General features: G+C 40.4%; 1 protein-coding gene across 4 annotated transcripts in view; it reads left to right on the top strand.

Annotated features, from left to right (window-relative positions):
• The window catches only part of ASPH (aspartate beta-hydroxylase), a 232,648-nt gene that overhangs the window by 79,665 nt on the left and 132,242 nt on the right, over nucleotides 1–20,741 (top strand). For all 4 annotated transcript variants that reach the window (XM_047841783.1, XM_047841784.1, XM_047841782.1 and 1 more), the window contains 7 exons: nucleotides 2,346–2,378; nucleotides 3,428–3,484; nucleotides 3,963–4,013; nucleotides 4,468–4,500; nucleotides 9,112–9,150; nucleotides 9,774–9,809; nucleotides 14,081–14,125. In XM_047841783.1, the coding sequence (XP_047697739.1) occupies nucleotides 2,346–2,378; nucleotides 3,428–3,484; nucleotides 3,963–4,013; nucleotides 4,468–4,500; nucleotides 9,112–9,150; nucleotides 9,774–9,809; nucleotides 14,081–14,125 (294 nt within the window). The remainder of the gene's footprint in view (nucleotides 1–2,345; nucleotides 2,379–3,427; nucleotides 3,485–3,962; nucleotides 4,014–4,467; nucleotides 4,501–9,111; nucleotides 9,151–9,773; nucleotides 9,810–14,080; nucleotides 14,126–20,741) is intronic.

Below are 20,741 nucleotides of genomic sequence, written 5' to 3'. Positions count from 1 at the left end.
TAATATGACCCTACTGCAATTATTTGAAGCCTTGTTAAACAAGTACATATGTTTTGTTCTCACGGTATCTATTTTCTGTTCTTTTTTCTTAAAGTAGCCCTTTAAGACTTTAATGAGTTCATGAAAGATTTTTTTTTTAACATTTTTACTTTTTTTTTTTTTAACTAAGCTCTGTGCCCAATGTGGGGCTTGAACTCATGACCCTGAGATGAGTCACATGCTCTACCAACTGAGCCAGCCAGTGCCCTGAAAGATTTTAATCCATAAGTGTTGTACTCTGATTGATTGATGTTGTTTTACTTAGCATATGTGAACATACAAATGATATAATGGCATGTATATAATTTTATACTTAAAAGGAATCCCCTGAAACATCGTTTAAGATGCATATTTCATTTCTGAAGAGTCAAACTGAAGAAAAAGAGCGACAGCACCCGCCCCCAGTCAACCATATAGCGCATCATGTCCCTCCATAACCATCAGAGTCCGTGGTTGAGTTGCTTTAGGACCCAGGCAACAACACACGACCACAAGCCACAGAGGATCTGGATCAGAGGTGTCTGGCAGGGTTCAGGGATTAGCCAAGCCTAAATCGAGTCTTAACAGGTAGGCAGACTGTGAGAAACAAGTAATAAATGAAATCCATAGCAGCAATCAAGGTAGGAAGGTCTAGAACCATAGCCGTAGAGCCATGGATTCAAAGAGAGAATGCGAATATGGTCCACATAAGGTAGACTGATATGCCTACCTATGGTGTTCAATCTTAGATGCAATTCAGATCACCTAGAGAGCTTTTAAAAAGAATACTTGTGACGCACTCTACACAAAGTGAATTGTAATGTTTGGGGTATGGGGCCCCGAAAATGGATAATTGTAAAAGGTCACCAGATCATATCAAAGTACAGCCGGGAGCGAGTGAAAGTGTGGCCAGGCTGTTTATTTTTTCACATCCTGCTCTGCTGGGTATGAACAAGCTCAGCCTTGCACACCTGTGCTCATAGCCAGTGGGAACCAGGTGGGGCCATAGCCCTTGTCCAGGCTGAAAATTGAGTGGAAGGATAGCCTGGTCACAATACAATTGGTAAATGGTTCCTAGGACTTTTTTAAAGCATAAAAGTAAAGTATATCTATTTTTCACAACATTCAATGTATTGGAAAACTACTTTAGAAGCAAGAAGTTCTTGATTTATGAATGAATGTATTTCCAGAAATTTAACATTCGTGCCTGTTGTCAAGGTTGGAAATACACTTTTCCGTAGAAGTAATGTTACCAGTGATGGTTTGGTTTCCATACCAACCTGCAAAATTGTATACAACACATAATTTTCTGTGAAAAATGTACACTCAAAATGCTTTTGAGCTTGTATTTGAATTCAGCCGCACTGTGCATCAAGAATAGGCATTTATAGACCAGCTTTAGAACTTTGGACCTTTAGTTGTCACGTCTGTTAAAATTTCTCTGGGAACAAACAGTGTTTCTAACTGCTGAGTAGGGATGCTGATAAAATGATTTCCACATTTCCCTGGTATCTGTTGCTCCCTCCTGTCTTCGGCCAAGATGACTCAGGAAGATTAACAGGTCCTCGGAATTTGTCCTTGTCTTAGATGCTGCTTATATAACAGATTTCAGTTAAGACACTCAAATAATCTGAAATATAAGGAACTTGAGATTTTTGAGGTTAGGAGTTATAGATTGGGGGTAGAAAGAAATACTTCTAAAAAGTTTATAAATTGAGAAAACCTTACTTTCTGACTTTATCTTAATTTGGAACATAGATTCAGTGTGAACTTAAAAGTTGTTTATTAAAAGTCTTCAGAAATTAAAAATATTTATACCTTGTGCAGTTGTCGCATTAACAAGGGTCACAGGAGTAGTGAGGACCCTGTGTTGGTAGCACTTTGCTATTGGGGGTGTGCGGGTTCAGTTAGGAACACAGTTGCCCTTCAGCTCCCCGTCTTAGAAAGTCTCCTCCGTTCTTCCTTATGTTCCCATCTGTAGACAGTGTGCTTTTGCTCTAGAAAATAGGACACCGCCGTGGAATGTGAAGTAGACTAGGAATTCGCCCCTTTCCTGGGTCCAGCCTTGTCCCTGTGTTATTCTGTCTCCTCGTTAGTCCAGGTTATGGTGGTATTGAGTGGATTGAAGAGAAAATGTAGGCGTTTCTAAGTGTAGTTCTTGTGAAAGATGAAGTGTTTAGCAGAGAGTTAATAGGTATTTTCGTGTTCTATGTTAATATTTACTTTCAAAATAAAATCAATGATAAGCATTCAGAATATACATCTGCGGAATATATGCGTACAGTTTTATGAAAGTAGTACTATTGATTTGATGTTCTTCTTTCCAGAAATTGAAGATAGTTACCATGTAGAAGAGACAGGTGAGATTTAAACTTAATACTATTCTTTTTTTTTATTATTAAAATGAGTCTTTTCCTGTAAAAGAACATCATGAGAGAGAGAATGTATTATCTATAATTATTTATTATTGTATTTTGTAATTATCTATAATTATTTATTGTATTTTGTAATATATCATAAAATGTGCAATATATATAGCTAATTGTTATATATGGCATATATGTATTGTATCATAATTTCATATATATGTTTCTTTGTGAATCTAGTTTTTGTGCTCTTGAAGTCTGTTTCCTGAGGATACATTCCCAGTAGTGGGATTACTAGGTCAGAAGATACAATAGAAGTACATGTTTTGTAATCTTAAATTACAAAGCCCATGAAAAGTCAGAATTGTGTAATGTCACTGGTCACACGTGCCCAGAAGATATGGCCGTATTGGAGATGGGCATCTTTTGGTAAGCCTGTGTTGGCCAGTTTTTCTTCCAGTGTTGAAGTAGATCCCTCTTTCTGTGCTCGAGGACCACGTCATATTGTTGGCTGTCACTTAGGACCTATATTGCTCAACAATATAAATCTGTAAATACTAGAATTATATGGCAGTCTGGGAGTACTCAGGTCTTAAGTTCAAGTGTAAGGGGCTAGGAAATGTTTGTATCCCTATTCAGGCACACTCTGCGGCAGGCGCTTGCTGAGTGGATGGGAGGAAGGCTCACCTGTACTGCTAGGTCTGTGGTCTCTGTCTGTCTGTCTGTCTGTCTGTCTGTCTCTGCCTCATTAGTCTTTTGCTGAATACAGTTGATATGCATAATTTAAGTGAGAATATTAGCTTCACCATTTTGGTTCGATTAGAAACCCATTGATGATGGGTCCTGTCTTCTTCAGCTTTCCATTAGGCATCTAGCAAAGGTAGTACCTGGGTGTTCCATGAGTGAATATAAATGGGAGCATCGTTATAAGGTGATTTTATACCTCTGTCATTACTAGATCTTGTGCTTTTCCTATTTTGAATATCAAGTGTAATCCTTCTTTAGACACATTTGAAGTTTCCTCATCATTTCTTAATTTATAGCTTCACAGGTCTATAACCAGGATATGGAGGAGATGATGTACGAACAGGACAATCCAGGTTTGTGATATGTGTTTCTGTGCGAAGCACTGGCCAAGGCCATTTTCCCCCAGGCTTAATGATTCACTCTGATTCGACTCCCGAGTGCTCTTTATAATACTCATAACCATTCTTGATTGCCCAGACATTTATGGAAATTTCTGAACATAGTTTAATATTACCTGCACGAATGAGGAAACAAGGAGATGTGTGTTTCAAACCACCGTTGGGATTCTGCTCTTTGTAGACAGGACACTGGAAAGGATACTGGGACGTTAACGAGGCAGTGTGGTAGAGCCTGACTGGTTCTGCTCCTTCCCATTTGTGATGAGGCAAATCATGGAACTTTATTCGGCTTAAACTTCGTTGAATGATAACGAGAATACCTATCTTACACAGTTGTGAAGATGAGAATTAATCTGCAAATACCTTAGAATGGTGTCTGGTAACGTGTTCGGTTTTTTCACGTTTGGCAGAGGTGTATGTTTTTTCCTTTTAGATCCCATGGAACCAGTAGCAGGCGGCGAGGAGAGAACATACCATGATGCAGGTATCAGACGAATATTTTCATTAACGGTAAACATCTCTTCAGGCTTTACAGTTGCAGTGCTGTGGTAACACGGTGATTTTTCTTTCAAAGGTGTCAGAGGAGTAATTTTCACACCTAATACAAGTCTTTTTGCTTTGTAATGAGATTAGATGATTAAAAATATATCAGGCTTTCATATTTTGCCTCACCCACACTGGCACCGCAAAATAGGATGTTAATCATTAATGCTCCTTTTTGCGTATTGCGCTTTCTGCCGGTTCGACGGATTTTTATGAAAATAATGTACTTGTCGTTTTGTCTCGTTTTGGGGCAGAGGCACTGATCACTGACTGCAGACATTAATATTGCAAGGAATAGAATTCTGTGTTTGAGATGAAGTTGTGTTTTTTAGCTAAGCAATGACACTGAATGACTCATTTAATACTTACTTTGATTTTATTCTCTTTTTTTGCAGATGACATTACATACCAAGACTATGATGAACCAGGTTTGAAAACACTTCTTTTTTTTAAATTTTTTTTCCCTCTGGCTGAGTGTTTATTTTATTTTTTTTAATATGAAATTTATTGTCAAGTTGGTTTCCATACAACACCCAGTGCTCATCCCAACAGGTGCCCTCCTCAATACCCATCACCCACCCTCCCCTCCCTCCCACCCCCCATCAACCGTCAGTTTATTCTCAGTCTTTAAGAGTCTCTTATGGTTTGCTTCCTTCCCTCTCTAACTTTTTTTTCCCCTCCCCTCCCCACCGCTGTGGTCTTCTGTCAAGTTTCTCAGGATCCACGTAAGAGTGAAAACATACGGTATCTGTCTTTCTCTGTATGACTTATTTCGCTTAGCATAACACTCTCCAGTTCCATCCACGTTGCTACAAAGGGCCATACTTCATTCTTTCTCCTCAGGTTCGTGAAAACACTTCTTAACCTTAAGCCATCTTCTTGTTTTAAAATATACTCCAAGCTCGACTGTAGAGTGTGGAGAATAATGTTTTAAGCTGCAAATACCACAACTTAAAATACCCAAATGAATGGTAGTTTTCAAAGAATTTACTTGGGGAGACCATTTACCCCCTCCAGTAATTCTGCCATTGACTAAATAATTTCTTAAACCCTTTGCAAAGTCGCCCTAGGAAGCAGTTAAAAATTATGCACGAAAACTTACCTCATTACTTTATAGTCATAGCTGTCTTTTGACTAAAATACGTCTTGTGCATGGAAAACTAGTCAGAGTTTAACTCCTCTAGCTGCCTCTACCAAGTGATCCCATTCTTAGAGTGACGGATCTGCTAGCATGAGAAAGGTACACACAAATTTCATTGCAGGCTTAGCAGTGGTGTGAAGAGAAGAGTCCGGGCACGTTTGTGTGCGAGTGGCACTAGAGTCAGATTTAGGCCGTTGTAGCTGCTTTTGTTGCCCCCACACTTCCCATGCTGTTTCATTAAACTCCATGAAGTAGACTCTATTTTTGCTACCTCCCAGATGAAAGAAATAAGGGTCAGAGAATGTAAATGATATGCCTAAGTTCATGGTGAATAAGAAATGATAAAACCAGGGGCGGATCACTTTTATTCCACCACCTTCAAGGACGGCTCTATCAAAGGAAAGAAGTCAGCTGAGTATAACCAAGACGATAAAGAAATGTACGGTGCTCGAAACATGGAGGACTTTCCATGTGCTGGACAGTTTGGGGGCTTAACATTTAAATATGATCAACAGAGAGTCCCTACTCTCAAGAAATTTGTGGTCTCCTGATAATTGGTGATTCTCAGTTGAAGAGAATTAGGAACGGCTGTGTATAAACCTGTTAGGATAATTTATTAAGCATATGTATTAAAGGTTTGAGGTCCTACTAAGATGACCATTCACAGTGGCTATTTCTAATGGGATATGGATGATGCCACTGGAAGAATGCTGGGTTCTGTCTTTAAGAACTAATATTTTTATAAGAAATTAAATAACTTGGCTGCTATGATTGCATTTATATTTTCTTTTCGGTTTTGAATTTGAAGGAGAAAATAGGAATTTGGAAATTAAAAGTTACATGTAGAGATGTGACTTGGGATACTTTCCTAATTTCTGCCACTCATTATAGTGTTTTTCTAAATATGGTAGAAGGAACATGTTTGGAAGGCATTTTGCAGACTAGATCCAGAGACCCTTAAAATCAAACTTGAAAGAAGTGTAATATTAGATATCATGCTGATGAGAATGCTGTAACAATACATGTATTTTCTTAGGCAGAATATCAGAATGAGTATAATTTAAAATGGTAAGAAAGAGTAATAAATATGACCTAAGAGGTCATCAAGATTTGGTGAGATACTTTGGATTACCTGGCTATAGAACGTCAACTTTTCAAACAATGGATTTAATAGAATAGAAGATTACTCGCTGTTCTAAAAAGATACCTTTGTCAAATTCGGGAACCAGACTAGGGAAACCAAGTAAACATGTGTAACTGAAGCTGTAAGTAGGGTGAAAACAAAATCATTTTTCATTGGGAACCCAGAATATATTGTGTATTAAACTCCCCACATCTAGACCCTGTGGCTTATGAAAGCTGGGGAGGGACCCAGCTGTCCACATAAAAACATTTAGAAAGCATCAAGCCTACATCGGATGTACCTAAGAAATGACATCTTACCATCTGATTGATTGATTCTCATCCTCCATATGTATTAACTGCCTTATGTCTAAACCATAGGACACTGGAGCAGTTCTGGTGAAGAACACACCCATGCTCCATATAACCGTGGACCCTATATTTTAGCGGGGAGTAGAAATTACACAAATAACTTCAATTTAGTATTTTGTTGCAATTGTGCTAAGTGCTGCTAAGAACAAGTATGGTGTGTAACAAGAGCATATAGTGAAGAGACCTACCTCGTTAGCGGACCAGGGAAGGCTTCCTTGAAGTTTGAGGTGAAGATTAGAGCCTTTGACAAGGCAAGGGGCGGGTGACTGGAGTGCCACAGGAAGCATCCAAGGTGTCTGGAGTGCTGGCAGTAAGGGACACGGGCTGAGATTGCAATATGTCCCGGCTGCAGAGAGTGCCTGTCAGTAATCAGGGATGGTCACCTTCCCGTAGGGCATTGTTCAAGGCACTATAGAATCGGATACGCATTTTGTAAAGATTGATCAGTCTGACATGCAGCAAATAGACTGGAGAGAGACAAGAGTGGATATGGGGGGACCGGTGAGTTTAGTGTGCAGTTATCCCAATCTGATCTTGCCCTGAGTCACATTTCTGCCAAAAGAGGAGTCAGAAGAGATGAGTTATAGGGAAGGGATGGTCAGCAGCGTCTCGTGCTGCTGGAGACCCACACGAGGTGAGCACTGAGAAAACGTGCGTCGGACCTAGTACTGCAGCAGCCTCCCAGTGACCTTGGCAGGAGCCATCTTCCATGGACACAGGTGAACATGGACAGACAGAAACCAGGGTGATGGCAGTGAAGTTTTAACCAGGGTGATGGCAGTGAAGGGAAGTGGACAAGCTGAGACATGTAAGGAGATAAAATTGACAAGGAATGTTGTGTGGGTGTAGCTGGGGGAAGAGAGCAAGGTGTCAGGAGCCCCATCCACCATTCTGGCTTGTGCCCTTGATGGATGGCGGTGCCGTACTCCTAAGACAGGTGAGACTGGAAAATAGGAACGGACCAAGAGGCCACGAGTCCAGTCTGTATGTGTTGATAGTATATGTCAAGATATCTGGGGGAATATCTAATAAGCCTATTGATGGTGCTTTGATCTCAGCAGAGACCTCTAATTTGTAGTTGTGAGTTTGGGAATCATGAGTCTATAAAAGGTCATCAAAGCCGAAGGCTGAGGTCACTTATGGAGGGAGGACGGTGTGGGGAGATGGGAGGTTCTGTGGCTGACCTTTGATGAAAGCCAGCATTGAATGCCGAGTAGGACAAGGATAATTGATGAAGAAGATTGAGAAGGAGAAAGGAAAGAATAAAAGGAGAACATGGTCACACTGAAGTCCAAGGGCAGTCATGTTTGAGAAGGAAGGAGCTGCTGAGAGATCTAACCTGGAGAGGGTAGAACGTGTCCATTAGTTGGAATGAGGTGCTCACTGGTGGTCTTGGAAGAGCCTTTCAGGGGTGAGTCAGGGCCCAAGACCTGGTTGAGGAAGGAAGTGAGGGATGAGACAGCAAATGTAAATGATTCTTTGAAGAAATTAGATGGTGAAATGGAGGGAAGAGAGGGAACAGAGGGGAAGGGGCTCAAGTAAGCGCTTTTTTTCTAAGTTGGGAGAGACTGGAGCATGGTTAAATATCAACACAGTTCAAAGTGACAAAGCAAGCGAACGTTCACGGCTCCTTTGCCCTACAAATACCACCAGGAGGACAGAAGGTGATGTATTAAAAATTGGCATCCCTTACTCTACCCCAGCACTGAGAGTACTATCTGAAAGATAGTAGGTACTCAGAAATTTTTTATAGTAGATGGTCAAAAGGAATAAAGAAAATAGTAGAAAATGGTAGAAAATAAGGAAGCTCATTCTCAGTGAACCAGAAAATTTGAGGCATTTTGGAGAAAGGAAAAGGCTGGAAAAAGCTTGACTGAAAAGGCTGTGACCCAGCTGAGCCCGAGAGAAGAGGCCGAGCCTCCTTTGCAGCAGAGCTGAGAGCCACTGAGCCCCATGCAGGTGAACAGGAGGAGGAGGGAGGCAGTGAGTTCAGGGCCTGCCAGCTGAACCCTCGCTCGGAGGGGCTGGCACCGGGAGTGTTTGCCCTCCGCCCCCATGGAAGGTCTGAGAGTTGTTCCCCAAACAAAGGGAAAAGACATGAAAAAAATGGAAAAGAGCGTGCCGTCAGGAAGTAAACGACTTTTGGATCTTGGTGCTACCACAAGTGATTGGGAAGAACCTTAATGTCCCCCATTTTATGTGAAGAAAGCTTATGTAATTGCCCATCTCTGGCTACAAACCCTTCCCTACCCTCCTCTGCAGCCTGCCGCTTCCCAGTGACTAAGCCCTAGGGGCTCAAGGCTGAGTTAGACATTGTCTCTGCTCTCGATACCATACAATGACTGTTGTCTTATAGTGAGAGTTATGTAGTCCTAAAGGATTATTTTTTCTGTGTATTTTCTAGTATACGAGCCATCAGAAAATGAAGGGATAGAAAGTTCAGGTAAGCTTTTTTTCTAAACAGGTGTTTCCTACAAGTCAGCCCCACCCCCCCCCCCTTATATTTATCAAATCTCAGATAACTTGTAGAACAAAGACAGATGTAGTAAGAAATACATTTTCGGGGCGCCTGCGTGGCCCATTCGGTTAAGCGTCCGACTTCAGCTCAGGTCACGATCTCACAGCTCATGGGTTTGAGCCCTGTGTCAGGCTCTAGGCTGACAGACAGCTCAGACCCTGGAGCCTGCTTCAGATTCGGTGTCTCCCTCTTTCTCTGCCCCTCCCCCGCTCTGCCCCTCCCTGTCTGTCTCTCTCTCTCTCTCAAAAATAAATAAAAGAAATATATTTTCAAGTCTCCAAGGGAGTAATTGGATATTGCCAATATATTTGTTTCCTATTTATGGCAAGTTTTATGTCATCAGGAATGATATTAGCCTATTTGGTATATTCTTCTAATGTAATTTAGGGATTAAAGTTGATATGCTAATATAAATACTTGTGAGTCTCTCTATATAAGAAGCCCCATTCTAAAATTAGCCAAATTTAGGTATCTGAGTAGAGATAAGCTAATTTAGGGATGCAGTGTGAGTTAATGTAAAATGTGTGTTTGTTTGTTTTTTTTTTAAGATAACACTGTGGAAGATTCAAACATAATTTTAGAAGGTAAGTTTTATAGAAATCACTTTACTTTTTGTATTAAAATTACGTTCATGTATTCAACAAGTGTGCCTTGGACACTTGGCTGTCTATATGGTGCTCGGGGCTAGGAGGACCAGCCTGAAAATGGACAGAATTTCTATTTCCTGGGGTTGGTATTCTGGTGGTCAAACGTGGTAAAGTAGGCAAAGGTTATGAAAAGTGCAACAACAGAGATAAAAAACAGGACAGCACAATAGAAAATGAGGAGGGTTAGTCTAAATAGGGGAGGTGATTTGTTCGGAAGGGGTTAGCCTTGGGCAGGGATGGGTTGAAAGTTGGGTCCTTTATGTTGCTGTACAGCTGGACAGACTCTTTTTGAAAGTGAAGGGATTGTTTCTGAAAAAGTAGAAGTGATGCATATATTACACGGTGGTGCCTTGACACCAGCTAGAGTTACAGAGATTCCAACAGTTTGCAAAGTTCTTTCACGTATGTTATTTCAGTTCCTTACAGTGGACACTGAGGAGGAGGTGGGATAAATATCTTTGTGCTTTTTTAATAAGTGAAGGGCTGACATGGGAGGGAGGTCAGTGGCTGGCTCCACGTCAGGCTGGAAGTCGCTAAGCTGGTATTTGACCTAGGCGTGGGGCCTGTAGTAGACTCTGGAGTCCATGGGCTTGAACGGCAGGAAGTTGCCACCGGGAACATGTAATGGGGAATTTTTACAAGTTACTCTTAGAATTCATTCGTGAGCCACTGATTGTCAGTTTTCAGATGAAATGTTACGGCACTTGAGCTTGGTTAGGCAGCATCTCTAATAGTACAGTTGACTGAAATGGGAGAAGATAGGGAGGGGTGGAGGCAACGTGGAGATACGAGATTTGCCCTCGTTGTTCACCCACCTGCTGTGGAGGCACCTCGTACACGCAAATTCATCTCCACGTGGCAGGCTGGGTTGCCTTCAGATTTGTTCCTCCCTCCGATTACTCTGTTCTCTCTGAAGGACATAGCCGAGTCTGGTTTTTATTCAGTTAGAATCAGCAAATGGAAACCCCACATCCCTAGGAAGAACTTTATCCATCCCACCCCACATATATTGTTTTATATAGGAGACAAAACATCACAACATGCATCTTGGCCCTGCCGTTCCTGTATTAGAAGTACAGTCTTTCCAGAGACGTTTCAGGCATTTTGATAAACCAGGAGAGGACATGGCAGGGACTGCTAAGGGAGTTCCTTCTGGGGGTAGTGGGGCTCTGGACTGTGCACCTTTACCCCAGCCTGTAGTGTCTGTGCTCCTGTGGAACCTGAATGGACAGAGAATGAACCTATCATCTTGGAACTCCTGGGTGGCTCAGTCGGTTAAGCGTCTGACTTCGGCCCAGGTCATGATCTCACAGTTTATGGGTTCAAGTCCTGTGCTGGGTGGGCTCTGTGCTGACAGCTCAGAGCCTGGAGCCTGCTTCGGATTCTGTTTCTCCCTCTCTCTCTGCCCCTCTCCTGCTCATGCTCTGTCTCTCTCTCAAGAGTAAATAAACATTAAAAAAAAAAGAATGAACTCATCATCTTCACACACCCACCAACCTTCTCTTTACTCCTCTTCCCTGACTTGGCTGAATGCATCAATATATACTTGCATTCCCAAACCAGAAATGTGAGTGTCATCATTGACACTCCCTCCATTTCTGTAGCTAATCCCAAGTCCTGTTGAATGGGCTTCTCAAATCCATTCTTTTCTCTGTGGCTTTAGTGATGTAGTTGAGCCCTCATCACCTTCCTGGACAATAAGTGGTAGCCCTTCTAGCCCATCTTCTCACTTCCACATTTGTCCCCTTCAGATCTCTCTGTCATGATGCCATTAGGGTGATCTACTCAAAAGTACAGGTTTGGCTGTATCAATCCTGTGCCTAAACCCTCTTTTCTTCCCCATCTGTGTCAGTGAGGGTACTTCCTGTTACAGGTAACAGAAAACTAAACTTTAATTAAGCATTTAATGCTTAAGCATTAAAGAGACAGGTGACAGGTCTGTTGTGAACTTGGAGAACGTAGTGAGGAATTTGGATTATATTCCAAGTACAGTAGGAATCTGGGGAAATACTTAAATGAGGTATGACATAATGTGACTTATGTTTTAAAGAATTACTTCCACTCCTAGTTAATTGAATGGATGGAGCAAGCACCGGAGCAGGAACCACTGTGTTAGGCAATGATTGGGTACCAATCTGGGAGGTGATCATGGTGGCCTGGAGTAATGTCCCAGCAGTGGAAATGGAAGGGAAAGTGGAGAATTTGAGACGTATTTTTGAATCACAACTGATGGAACTTTCTGATGATTGTGAAGGAAAGAGGAATAAAGGGAGCCTTTGGTTTGGTTTGAAAACTGTTGGATGATGGGGCCATCTACTGAGAAGAAAACTAGGACATAGAAGAAATTGGTGTAGGGGAGGAAATCAAGGCTTCATAGTGGACATTTTAAGTTGAGGAATGATGTAAGATTCCCAGACGGAGATGTCAAGGAGGGGGTTGGATATGCCAATCTGAACTGGATGGGCGAGACGTGAGACTGATGATATAGGTGTTTGGGAGCCATCATCATGAAGATGGTACTAACTCCGTGAAAATGGATAAAATTTTGTGAGTATAGAGAGAGTAGACAAGCAATCCCAGGACTGAGTTCCAGGGAATCCCAACATTTTGAGGTTTGATGGAGCATGAACAACCAGCGAGACATGAGGAAAATCATTAGAAAAGAATGTTAAAGAGCAGAAAGAAAGGGAATATGTTTCATGCTATTGCCATTGGAATTTGGGGACTGACAAGTATCAATTGCATTTGGGAATATAGAGATTATTGGTGTTATAGATGAAGCTATTTGAGTAAATGGATGGGAGTTGAAAGCCATACTGGAGTGGGTTTAAAAAGTCCTGGAATAAAGAAGGAAAATCAGGTTATGCTGGTGTAATTAGTTAGGTATTTCCTTTTTCAAAATCCTCTCTTTACATCATTACCCAAATAGATTTCAGGTCATTTGTTTGTAATTTGTACATTTGTTAAATGTACATTTTTTTCAGAATAAAATTGGTGGAAAATTTAATTTATCTTGCAATAATAAGGCTTTAATAGTGTAACATCAGTGATGGAAATAACAGTGGAAGCTCTTAATACTTTGTGCTGCACACAATTTTTTTAAACCTAAAATGACAAGTAAAAGAAATTCAGAGAGAGAAAGAATATTAACAGTTGATAAAGTGCTAATATATCTCTAACTTACTAAGAACGAAATCAGTAGGCAAACCTTAACAAGCTAGTCACGACATGGAAAGCTAGTAAATACTCCTAGTACTGCCACTGAAACAAAGAAATATGCCAGAATATTGACAGTGATTAGGGGGAATAGGTGAATTGTTTTTTCCCTTTTGTCCTTTTATGTAAAGTATTTCCAAATCTGCCATTTGGTCATGCATTCTTCTTAAAATTAGAAGATAAATAATATAAGAAGAAAAATGATTAAAATAGATGCATAAATACATGAGTTTTAGAAAAAGCTATTAAAAATTCTTCCTTTTGACCCAAGTCTGTTACAAGTCTTCAGCAGCAAAAGGAAAGCTGATATAATCTTATCTCTAGATTAAGGTAATGATGGGTGAGTTGTTAGATATGAAGATCTTAGTACATGATGTAATTTTATAGAATGAAGCAGATCAATGTATGATTGTACCGTTAGATGATAAGGTCTACAGTCTGTTTAGTTGCAAGTGGGTTGAAGCAGCCAGGAAAAAGGCAAGATGTTAAAAAAAAGTCATATCCACACTTTTGGCTAGTCTTAGAATATGTTAACTTGAATATTCTTTTTCAAATCCTTTATCAAAGCTAGTGACTGACTTTTAGGTTTCTGTTTCAACTCCTTTATGTTGTTTCATTCACATTACAATTAGGGTTATGTATTAAAAACTTTTTAACAAGAGGCTCTGAACGTCTTTCCTCAGCTTTCTTTTCACGTCTGATGCAAAATTGTGACAAAAACCTAGGTTTGAGTTCATATCTCCTTTGCCCGGCAGTGAGTTTTGAGGTTCGTCAGTTGGGCAGATAATGTAGAGCCTGCCTTGCAGAACGCTTGCAGAGTATATGACGTTTTGCAAAGTTATAGCTAATGCTTCTTTGTTGTAACAGCCTGAAAACCTGATGTTTTTTGTGATAATTGCAATCGAATCACAAAAATGTCTGTAAAAATAATCACTGTAACTTAACACTGGTCAGCAATATGTAATGGATTGTGATTTCATTATTTATTGTAGAAGCACATGTGCCCCCTGCCGAAGAACAACAGGAAGTACCACCAGGTAGGACATTTTGTTAGATGTGTTGCCTTTTCCTTTTCTGTTTAATTTAAAATGGACTGTTGATATTCACAGTAGCTGCATGAAACCAGTCTATGTGAAGAGTAAAACTCCTGAAAGAAGGTTTAATTATCCCAAATTTAAAATTGTCTGTGTTTTGATCAGTTGAGCCAAAGTAAGGGAAATACATGTTAGATTCAGTCTAGTTTCTTGAGCTGGGATATGAGGAGTATTAATGATCTGCCATTGTAGTCGGTAGTAGTCATAGTAATAGGTGGGGTGGAATTGTTGTTGTTGTTGTTGTTGTTGTTCATTGACAGGCTAATTGATGGAGGATATGGAATCAGAATTGCCTTTAGGATGAAAGTTTAATAGCGCATAACCTTGTGACTTTCCTCTTGTTTCCCATCCCCCATTTCCTTGAGAGCATCTCGGTGTCCCCGGGGCAATCTGGCTGCCCAGGCCGTGTCAGTTCCCAAAGTCCTCTTTTACAGCCAACTGTGTTAACCCATTTCTGTAGTCTTCCCTCCCTTCTGCCACATGCCCCTCTCGTCAGCAGTGAGTTTAGAGAATGGGAACAGCATTTCAACCAAGGCCTGTGCTTTCAAATGCATGTTAGAGATGACATTAACTCTACCTGCAATCGGAAATTAATGTACAAGCCTCCTGTTCTCAGAGTGGGAAAAACATGTTTGGTTAAGAGAGGGAATTTCCAGGACCTCTTTCCCAAGGGTCTGTCTTCTTGTTTCTGTGTTTTATTTCCATTTTCTTTCTTTTTGTGTCATTTATTGGTTGAATTTTTGCTCCTATTTTTTATATTAGGCTTAATGTGAATTTTATAGCAATGGTGTGTAGTACCACTATTGATTTTGGTAGAAGTAATTATAACTGCCAGAATCTATGGAATTGTAAATTTCAAGGAAAAAAAAAGAACTTTTCTAATCAAAGAATATATTTAGTTAATACCCCAGCTCATCTTTGCTTATTTAACGACTGGGATGTTTTGGGTTTGGACAGTTGTCATACCACGTGTATTTATAATAATATTTGCAAATGCTGAAGGGAATTGAGTTGTTGGTATTATAATGTGAATGAGAATAGAAATTCACAGAGAAGTCGGCCTTTTACGTGATGACTACTGGGCAGGTGTGCGTATTTTGTGTTTAAGAAAGGTGCACAGAGCAGGGAGAGTTGATGTTTCTGTCCACTTTTGTGATTTCCTCCTTATTGTTGAGTGATGCCTCACGGAGTGCCTTGTTTCTGTCTTGATGAAGCAGAGCAGGGTTACCGAATTAGCATTATGATTACTGTCCATGCCTTGAAAGAAAATTGTTTTGTAAGTATTTTTAAAAATAGTGAGTTTTTACAACATTGGCTTTTTTCCTAGTTACACTTCATATTTTTTTAATATTGACCTGCCTTTAGCAAAGATATATAAGGTAATATCATTTTAGGGCCAGAAATGTCTGTGCTTTTATTTCCGTGTTTTATAAGCTAAGCCCAAGAATTTCCTTGGAAAGTACATATAAAATCCACGCGGTTGGGGTGCAGGAATCAGGTGCTTTTTTAGATGAGATAGTTAACATTTAACAACGGAAGCACATAAAAATGAAGATTTGATTAATATGCACACTTTCTGACCTACAGTAAGCTCCCAATAAATGGTGACCTTGGCTATTTTTGTTTAGTAATTAATTAGCCTGATCTTCAAGGTGGATCAAGAGAAGTAAAGTCCGGAAAGACCCAGTCAAGAGGTTGTAACCTGTAATTTGGTGTCATAAAAATTTGATTGACCCACTGCCCAGTTATAGTTTGACCTTGCCAAAGAGACTGTGAGGCCAAGAGTTAACAATAGTGATTTTTAATGATTGCACTTGGTTTGCCTGTCTCCCATTATTTTCATAGCCTTATTTTATATTACAACTTCTTTTATTCAATCTTACAAAAGAAATAATAGTTAAAACTCTATATTCGTGATCTTTTTATAGCATAAGCTGACTGCTTTTGTAAGGGTTTAATTATCTGTGTGATTACAGAAACTGCAGGAACACTGATCATAGGGCCTGTCTCACTTTTCAATTCTCCTTACCTTCTAGTCTTTAAAATCTGTTATTCGGTGGAAACTTTAATTCAGGACCCTCTGCAACATGCTAGCGATTTGTTCACTTTTTCCCGGCCCTTAGACTCAGGCTGATGACTCCTTTGCCTTCCCTGATCATTCTAAGATTAAGTTCTGTCTTAATATTGCTTGTTAAAAATTCACAATCACGTATTTATTTATTTAAATTTTTTTTAACATTTATTTATTTTCAAGAAACAGAGACAGGGCACAAGCAGGGGAGGGGCAGAGAGAGAGGGAGATGCAGAATCCAAAGCAGGCTCCAGGCTCTGAGCTGTCAGCACAGAGCCCGACGCGGGGCTTGAACCCATGAACTGTGAGATCATGACCTAAGCCGAAGTTGGATGCTCTAATTACATTAATTAACTCATTTAATACCTTCCGTAGGCTAAATATAGACACACTATTATTTCCATTTTACAGATGAGAAAACTGAGACACAGCAAGGCAGGTTGAGATCCGAGAGCTGACAGGTGGTACCTGTAGAGCCGAGGCTGCTCCTTGCGTGCCGGCTCCCAAGTTCACACTCTCGGCCGCTGTGGCCTAGAGGGTTTTACATAAGGGAAGGCCTGAGAGCTGATGAGTTCTGAGAGCTGTTGTGATGTGGTAGAACTAAAGATACTGTATTCTTCAGCATCCTTCTCCTCATATATATTAGTACTTCAGTTAGGACCTGGGAGTATTGAAGATTAGGATTTGTTGTCGAAAAGCCAGTTGTCCAGTAGTTTGAATTTTGGCACTTTTTGTTTATATTTGTAAGTTTGTAAGTGCTTTGCTATCAACAAGGATGTAAAAAGTCCTAAGGATCGATCATTCTGATTCTAGAAGCCCATCATTTTGAATACCAGATGTTTTTAAAACATTGTTTTTGTAACCCTTACTCCTTCAGTAAGTTTCACCTTTCTCTTCAAACTCAGATTTGTACTTGAAATCATGTAGCATGTGATTCTAGCAATATGACAGAATAAATATGCATAGCACAATTTGATGCATTTATGAAGGAATTGCTTATAAAATTCATCAGAGTACAATTTCCTGCCCAACAGTACTTGAAGGCTGTTTCACTAACTGGTTCCATTAACAATTTTTTTCTGTCCTACCACGCCAAGAAAAAAAAAGTTAATATTGTGTTTTATGATGATAGTCATGTTATTCAAAATGGAGATGAGTGAGCATCGGTGTTTCTTCTGCTCCTGTGTCTCCAAAAATGGAGCTAACGCTTGTAACTCATCCCAGTGTGGACTGGCCTAGCAGTGGGGATGGTTTCACTCCACTGCATCTGTACCGACTTTCACTCTTGCCTCCTCTGGTCACCCAGCATTTTCTAACGTGATCAGTGAGACACATAACCAGCTTTAGTGTGGCAGCACTAGAGGTCTTAGCTTATGTTCATAAATACCTAACATGAGGGGCGCGTGGGCGGCTCAGTCCGTTAAGTGTCCGACCTTGGCTCAGGTCATGATTTCAGTTTGTGAGTTCGAGCCCCACATCGGGCTGTCTGCTGTCACCACAGAGCCTGTTTCAGATCCTCTGTCCCTCCGCCACTTACACTCTCTCTCTCAAAAATAAACGCTAAAGAATTTCTTAAAAAATAAGTACCTAATATAAATGTTATTGTTACAGATTTCACCATTTATGCAAGAAATGCATATTGAGCAATTACAAAGGTACAGGTTCTGCCCTGGATGAAGAAGGTACTCGAACAATACAGTGCCTGCCCCGAAGACAGTGCGCCATAATACATAGGTGTAATAAGACAAGTGGGAAAATGGGCAGGCGTCACCTCCTGGAGTGGCCCATACATGATGTTTAAAAATTAGAATCTGGGCCTAACAGCGGCAGGAGGCCGCTGAAAAATTCTAAGCAGAAGAGTCACATGGTCAAATCCAGATTTGAAAAAAGCAGTCCAGTGAGGAGATGGGAGACTAGGCAGGGGACAGGTGTACCGACTGGCTGGAGGCCGGAAGCTTCAGCTACCGTGGAAGTGTTGCGGGAGTTTCCGCAATGCCTGGTATTTGTTGTCTCACTGCTTCGAAGAATGAAGAGGTGGACACAGAATGAACAGCAGGCAAAAGTTTATTAGAGTATAAGATCAGAAAGGAAGAATAGTATGAAAAAGCTCTCTTTACAGAGAGGCAGGATTTGAAAGTGAACGCCGGGCAGCTATAGGCAAGTGTCCTTGTTTTATAAGGTTCTGGCCAGCCCTCTCTTCCTCCCCTCCTTGTTCCTTCTCAGTTTCTACACCTTTTGATAGCTCAGGGTGCTGGGTTGTCCATTCCTGATTGGCTCGTTTCCATTGTATGAGGGGTCTACGGCCATATCGTTATTCCTTGCGGGTCATACATTCTATGGTCTCCTACTTGTCTTTAGTCAGGTCTTTTGTCCAATTCCTGAGGGAACCTGAGGGGGAGTAGGTGGGGTCTGTTACAGTCTTAGAGGAACCTTACGCTTGAGGAGGTTTGCTACAGTCAGAAACTCCCATCATTGTTGCAGAATACGTGTTTTTCCCCACCCTGGGACCTCAGGTCCTATGCTTTCTCTCTCCACCTATTTTGCCTATCTTTTCCCTATCATAGAAGGGCTGGAGAGGCAGGATCCACCCCTGAGCATTGGAATTGGAAATAATTTGCAGGAAAGAGGGCTGATTGAGGGGAAGGGTCGAGGATGATTCCCATGTTCCTGACCTGAGTGAAGGAATGATCAGCCTTTCATGGACCTATAGGAGAAGGAGAAACGGAGAGAAACAGGAGGTGACTGGCCTGGTGTGAGACATACTGGGTGTGCAGCTCAGTGAACCACTTCTGAGCAGAGTTGTCTTTAAATATTTAGGAGCATATAATTAGGGCATTCCGGATATTGTTGTAACTGGGCTTTTAGTTTATTTGCCTTTAAAAAAATTTTTTTATTTGTTTAAGTAATCTCTACACCCAACGTGGGGCTTGAACTCACTACCCTGAGATCAAAGGCCGTGTTTGCCTCCAACTGAGCCAGCCAGGAGCTCCAGTTTATTTGCCTTTTTATCAGTACTCATCATACTTCGAACAGCTTCCCACAAGCTCAGGTTTTTTGATGGCACAGGCTACAGAAATGCTTATTCCTCTTACAATCAAGCTAGCTGATAAATTCTGAGACACCCTAAAGTCAAACTCCTTTTTAGGAACATTTTCTGCTGAGGTATAATTAACACACAGAGACATGCTCCCTCGTTGAGCATACAGTTTGATGCACTTGTACATGGGATACCCTCCCGTACCCACTACTCTGAACGCTTCTGGCCCCCCAGAAATCTCTCCCTACCCCCTCCCAGTAACATCCCCACCAGCAGTAACTATTCTGATCTGTATCACCATTGACTGGTTTGCTTGCTCTCGAATTTAATTAAAGAAAGAACATTAGTAAACACACAAATACGTATATACTTTTTTGGTGACTTTGTTTTGTGGCTCAGCATCGTGTATGAGTTTCTTCCACTTTGTAATGTATAATAATTTGGTTTTATCCATTACTATCTACTGTAAATACACTACATTAAAAAAAATTCATTCTACATTGATGGCTGTTGTGAATGTTTCCAGTTTCTGGCTGTCACAAAGAAAGCTTCTATGAATAATCTTGTACTTGTGTTTTGTATATAAACACTCATTTCTGTTGGATATATGAACATATACATATAATTTCTAGTTACTTCACATTAGCACCAAACAATTCTGCTTATGTAGAAATTTCTGGATACCCACACACACACACACACACACACACACACACGTGCGCACGTGTGTAAACACACCTATGTAGGTAGGTAGATAGGAAGGGAGGAAGGAAGGATCATAACCCAGATTTAGAAATTCTGTCACAATTTGGCTGGGCCTGTATATACACCGTCTTCTTTTCTACTCAAATTATAACAGATCTAAAACTGTGATAATAAAGTCAACCAGATGCTAAAGTGTGGAATGAGAAAATATTTGTAAAAAATTGGACAAGAATGACTTTTACTTTTTTTTAAATACTGCATACTTTTTAAAAATCCATCATTCATATTGTTTGTAACATTAAAAGCTGACATAAAATGATTAAAGAAATGTATTTTAACTGCAACTTACAATATCCAGTTGCTCCTTGAAAATCTCTCCTATATTCGTTTTTCAAATACCATATACTAGATTTTTTTTCCTCTGTAACATTTCTTTTTAATACAGTGAAAACACTGGCGGGAGAAAGAGATTTAATGCTTGTGTTTCTCAAAAGATTGAAATTCTTAAATTCAGTTGTAATTCTCAGATGGCTCTAAGAAGCTTAAATTTGCAGCAGCAGCTTTGCAAGTAATTCCCAGGGACTTCTCTGGGTAGTTAATCACTCTGTTTAACAAGTTGCCCTTAAAAACAACAACATGCAAAAAGGCATTTACTTCTGTCGGTGGGTTTTTTTTTTTGTGTTTTTTTTTAAGTGGAATGAAATGAAGCAGTTTCACAGTCTGTGTCTAGTTGGTCCTTTAATTTA

The sequence above is a fragment of the Prionailurus viverrinus genome, chromosome F2, assembly GCF_022837055.1.
Source record: "Prionailurus viverrinus isolate Anna chromosome F2, UM_Priviv_1.0, whole genome shotgun sequence".
NCBI classification, from domain to species: Eukaryota; Metazoa; Chordata; class Mammalia; order Carnivora; family Felidae; genus Prionailurus; species Prionailurus viverrinus.
This window is presented reverse-complemented; position numbering and strand designations above follow the sequence as displayed.